The sequence below is a fragment of the Phoxinus phoxinus genome (assembly GCF_949152265.1).
Source record: "Phoxinus phoxinus genome assembly, chromosome: 15".
In the NCBI taxonomy this organism is placed as follows: domain Eukaryota; kingdom Metazoa; phylum Chordata; class Actinopteri; order Cypriniformes; family Leuciscidae; genus Phoxinus; species Phoxinus phoxinus.
This window is the reverse complement of record NC_136890.1, coordinates 12,665,744-12,671,110: the sequence shown is the minus strand read 5'-3', so window position 1 is coordinate 12,671,110 and position 5,367 is coordinate 12,665,744. Positions and strand designations below refer to the sequence as shown.

Genomic DNA, 5,367 nt, shown 5'->3' with positions numbered 1-5,367 from the left:
TTCAAAATATTTACTAACACCTCAACATTTTAACGTTTGACAACCACTTTAAATAGGCTACCACTCAAAACTCAAAAACTCAACCTTGACTTGGATGTTAACAAATGCTTGCTGCAAGAAGAGGGGAGTATGAAGACGTTGGGGGGAAAAAACCCCAGATAAATATGCTGCAAAAAAAATAAAAAATCATAACAAAACATATCGCTTAAACTTTATCAGCCAGACTTCAGAGAAAAGTTTGTGCTATGCATACAACAAACGTTGCAACAAATGTGGTAAATTAAAACACTTCACAAGGTGCTGCAAGTCTATGCCAGCAGTTGGTGCTAAAATATTCCTCCAGCAAAGGGATAGAATATATATACAGTAGATGACTGGTAAGCCATGGGACTCATCTACCTGGGAACTGATACACATGGAACATTTGACAGTATTAAAAAGGTTTTACACGTTTCAACATTTTCAATGAATAGCGCTTTTGACTTTTTTTTAAATAAGTATGTATGAGCTCATGAGATGAAGACTGATTTCAGTGGAACAAAGCATTTTATTTTTGCAGTTAACCTCCAAACGGCCAAAAACTCCTGTCATCTATCCTTTAACTTCTGTTCATTATAGCTATTTTTTCATGATGTACTTTTCTGTTCAGAACAGAGAAAATATCAGAATGTCAATGGATGACAGCCTCGTTGTTAATAATTGTTACAACTCTAAATCAATATTAGTTGCTTAAAACCATTTGTAAAGAAAAAAAATGGCAGAAATTTACATATAGAACATGAAAATCAAGAAAATGTTAATCTCAACATTTTTAAAGTCAGCCTCATAGGAGACAGTTTCCTAAGACCAATGACCGGTAGATGCAAATTTACACATTCACTTCTAATCAGTTCTTAAAGCAAAGAATGAAGAGTTAATGGCTAAATAATGATTAAAGGCTCATCAGGAATGCTTTAGTTGTTTCATCTATTCAGCACAGCAACAAAGACTTATATCTTAGTTTCAACATTCACAAACTTATGTTCAACTACTCACAAAGGTATGCTTCTAAGTACATTATTGTGTACAAATAGAGACAAACTCAGCAAGAACAATTATCTCTATCTCTATATTGTATACTTCTCTATGGATTTTATGCTATATTTATATCATTATTGTTTTCCTTGTTTAAATTTTTTTAAACTAAAGGATCACCAACCAAAGGATTGTGGAAATAAGATATTTGTATTATAATTGTGTCATAAAGGATAAAAGCTTCATTATCAGTCCCCCTTGCAGTCAGAATGAGGACCTGAAATATGTATACTTATTAATAATGTTGTACAAGTTATTAGCATTTATAGAGAAATCTACCATCATCAGTGAGGTACTAGGATCCTCCCTGTCAAAAACAAAACAAAAACAAAAAAACGTTACAATGCATGTATGCAGGGATGATGTAAAAAGACTAATATCAAACTGAATTATTCGAAATCATTTTAACTGACCTGTTGATTTCTTCTTGTAGTAAATGAGTCCAGCAGCTGCTATGATGATTCCCAGCACCAGACCAGAGGATCCAATAGAGATTTTATTCCTGTCAGACTCCGAGAGAGACGGATCTGTCGGGTACACTGGTGTGTTAAATTATGCTGCCCACAAACATATTACTAAAATGACAGTAGGTAAGTATCTCCTCTTACCCCAGTCATAAATCATGGGTTTATTAAAGCTGGCGTGCTCCACCATACAGGAGATCTTCTCTCCAGATTTAGGAGTGTATTCCAGCTCAGAGTGAATCTGGTAGTACCAGTCTCCATCAGCCATCTCCATTGTTGAGGTCATTTCAGAGGTCATCAGTTTTCCATCTCTCAGCCAGGATACTTTGATGTGTGGAGGATAAAATTCATATGCGCTGCACATCAGTACAGCTGGATGATTGCCAACAGCCCGCGTCACTGAACTGACCTTAACCTTTGGTTTCACTGTATTAAGAAGAGCATCCTTATGTGTGTGCTCTTGTTTATGTGATTTATGAGGACACAAATTTGTATAATGACACGTGTATTACACTGGTATTACAACTTAAACGTGGTTTATGAGGACATTTCATGAGTCCTCATAATTCAAATAGCTTAAAAAACATTAAAACAATGTTTTATTAAAAATTAAAAAATGCAGAATGTTTCCTGTGATGGGTAGGTTTAGGGATGGGGCAGTGTAAGGGGATAGAATATAGGCTACAGTTTGTACAGTATAAAACCATTACGCCTATGGAATGTCCTCACAAGTATAGCAAAACATTTTTTTCTGATATTAAAGGGGTCATGACATGAGAAACCAAATTTGCCTTGATCTTTTGGTATATAAGAGGTCTTTGTACCATTAAAACGTCCTGCAAGTTTCATAGCTTAAGACTTCCTCCCCATTATAAACGAATCATTTATTTAATCAAACTCTAAATACAGCTCGTTCTGGATCCATGGTAAGAAGTGACGTCACGGTACGAAGTGACGTACCAGCGTTTGCATATGACCGCCTCCAGCACAAGACAACTACGCTTTAAGCGCAAGACAACTACGCTTTAAGCGCAAGACAACTACGCTCAGTTCATATCATTGTCGCGCCCGCGCGCTGCGCGCCTCACGAGTGTTCAGTCGACGGACAGCGAGTGGGTCTGTGTACAGGGAAATTACGATGCCGCAGATGTGCTGTTCCTGGCTGTGGACAAACAACATCTTTGAATACGCTGCCGAAAGATCCAGACGTCAGGGGAAAATGGATGCACTTTATTTTTTGCGGACGTCCCACTCACGGCAGTGTTAGTTTAAGCATTTGTTCTATAAATTTGAAGGATGACTGTTTTGAGAACAAATCCCAAAATGATGCTGGCTTTGCCAGAAAACTGTTGCTCAAAGATAAGTCCGTGCCGACTATTCTGGGCTCAACAACGACGACGCAAACTGTAAGTAATGTATTTAAAACTTTAAACTACTTTTTAAATACGCTGAATCCGCAAATGTTCTGGCTGGGGGCGTTAATAATTGATGCATAGGCACTGACGTTAGCCAATCATAGCAGTGGGCGTTAACACTGAACCCTTAAAGGGGAAACACCCCCAAAACAGACGGTTTGAATCAGAGGATGAGAAACAGGGTAGGAAAAGGTCATAAATCACTACATTTTAAAAGTTTTTTGTAAAAAAAACTATAGTAATACTATAATTGCACCTAAGGGAACATAATAATAAAATAAATAAAAAACATGTCATGAACCCTTTAAAACATAATTTTAGTAATTATTTTGTAGTTACTAGCATATGCTCTACATGTTGACAGTAAAAAATGAGAGAAAAGTCTTGTGCCACTTACCTGATTTCTCACAGATAGCAGAGTCAAACACTTGAGCATTACCTTTGCAGAACCAGTCCACAACACCTCTTTCTTCCTGCACTAAAAGGCCACTGTTCCAGGACTCCGCAAGTTTCATTCCATACTCATTAAACCCCACAAATCTCCCCAGAGTGCTGTCAAACTGTATGAATAGATATTTATTGAAATAATAGTTGTCATAATACACCATGTCACTGATATTAGAGGAGCTGTAGATGCATCTTGACATACGGTATCGGTAATATACATTAGCTGAAAAAGAATGAACACAGAGAACAAACTGTCAGATAAATGTCAAGAAGAAATAAACAAAAGAACTTGGATGCATCAGTCAGTTGCAGTACAGGGTTGTCTTTATAAAAAAGTACTTGTCAAGTAATATTTCCCAGAAGGTCCATCACCATTAGAACGAGTAACCCTTCTTTGCACCACTTCCACTACTACTACAACTACTAATAACACTTACAACAATAATAATGCAATTATTGTTCATATAATTATATTACTTCAAAACCGCTCATGTTACTTACCATTTTCTGCTGCAAGGAATGCAACCAGTGTCCATATGAGATGATAACACAAGAGCTTTTGCAGTGACATTTTCACTCACAGTAATTCCCAGCTGACTGCTGGCAGTGCTTTGTTCATGTTCAGATGGATGTCTAAGATAACTGTTAGTGCAAGTGTCAAGTGTTGCTAGGCAGCATACTGCTTTCATTTTACAACAAAAACAATGTTGTTATTAATCCGATGAATTATTATATTATTCAGTGACCAATTTAAATATAATCAGGGTGTCCAAGCACCGAAGTCTAAGGGTGTCAGAAGTCCAAGCAACAAAGGGTGTCAGAGACCATAATTCCCAAAATTGACAGGATGGTCCCAATCGTGCACCTTACTCACCACTACACACCCATCTGACACTAGGTGGCGCTATAATATGTCAATTTTCATTTTGGATCATAACTTTGTAGTAATAGTAACTTCACTGTTTACTTTGAGTTTGGACACCTAAAAAACATGGCCGCCAGCAGCCAATCAAATTTTGGCAGCTAATAACATCAAATTGTAACATCAAATTATAAAAGAATGCATGTTTTCCCATTCATTTTTTGTAAAAATATTGTATAGGGTCGCTAAAGACCTGAGGTGTGTAACAGAGTAAGTATATTTTTTCTGCTTAACAATAATTGAATCTTTGATAACTGAATAAGTGTGATTCACCTTTATTCCACAAGTTGTCAATGTCTGATACCGCAGGCAGAAAGCAAAAGAATAGGAAAAATCATCAGCAAAACTTGAGATGGCTCAGCGATTTACATCAGAGCAAAACTGAACGCAATCAAATATTAGCGTCACTGTCACTTGATGGTGGATCTGGTGAAGAAGCTGTCAGCGATCAACATATTGATTTTGAAGATGTTGAAAATTAGTTTTGAGAAAATTTTTGAGATTGTGAATATGAGCCAGATGCTCACTGGGAAATGAGCTCTGACAAGGACAGGTATCAGGTATGATGATGGTATCAAAACATCTTCTCAAACTGAACTCTTCAAAGCTCCAAAAGGTAACAAAAATATGCTTTATTTAATTCTTCTGTAAGAATTCACTCGTGCCTTGCGAGAGAGAGAGAGGTGTTAGTAAAATTCCTGATCTTTTCATTATTCTAGGTAGCGGCCGGCAGCAACAAAAAGAAGCGCTGCGAAGTGTGTGGACCCAAGATGGAAAAACACAACATGGATCAAGTGCAAGAAGTACGTACTGTATGCAGCACGCACACGCACGCACGCACACGTGTGTTGTATAGGCTGGTATGTAAAGACAATGTGTTCAACAGGGCTGATGTGTCGTCTAGATTACTGTACTGTATGTGTTCAGCTTCTGTTGAGTAAACTGGCCTGAATGGGTTAAAGTTCAAATAAATAATAAATCAATAGTTATGAAAAACCTTGCTTCATTTGTAAATTTGTTGAATTTTTACACTCATATCTTGATT

General features: G+C 37.0%; 1 protein-coding gene across 2 annotated transcripts; it reads right to left on the bottom strand.

Annotated features, from left to right (window-relative positions):
• Window positions 1-200: 200 nt before the first annotated feature.
• Window positions 201-4,020, bottom strand: LOC307011884 (DLA class II histocompatibility antigen, DR-1 beta chain-like). Of its 2 annotated transcripts, none has more exons than XM_079637956.1 (5): window positions 3,902-4,020; window positions 3,351-3,623; window positions 1,683-1,964; window positions 1,488-1,601; window positions 201-1,381 (listed from the first exon to the last, which is right to left on the bottom strand). In XM_079637956.1, exons 1-5 carry the CDS (start codon window positions 3,969-3,971, stop codon window positions 1,359-1,361), a joined length of 762 nt encoding a protein of 253 aa, XP_079494082.1. In that variant the 5' UTR covers window positions 3,972-4,020; the 3' UTR covers window positions 201-1,358. The 2 variants fall into 2 exon arrangements, with proteins under 2 accessions (XP_079494082.1, XP_079494083.1); XM_079637957.1 differs by having other exon boundaries at window positions 1,683-1,862.
• Window positions 4,021-5,367: the final 1,347 nt, after the last annotated feature.

What these genes read in the sequence shown, in the direction of transcription:
- LOC307011884 (XM_079637956.1), bottom strand. Translation starts at nt 3,971, where the DNA reads ATGTCACTGCAAAAGCTCTTGTGTTATCATCTCATATGGACACTGGTT. An exon ending in ACCCATGATTTATGACTGGG is followed by an intron (nt 1,602 to 1,682) that starts GTAAGAGGAGAT and finishes TGTACCCGACAG; the next exon opens with ATCCGTCTCTCTCGGAGTCT. An exon ending in CTACAAGAAGAAATCAACAG is followed by an intron (nt 1,382 to 1,487) that starts GTCAGTTAAAAT and finishes TGTTTTTGACAG; the next exon opens with GGAGGATCCTAGTACCTCAC.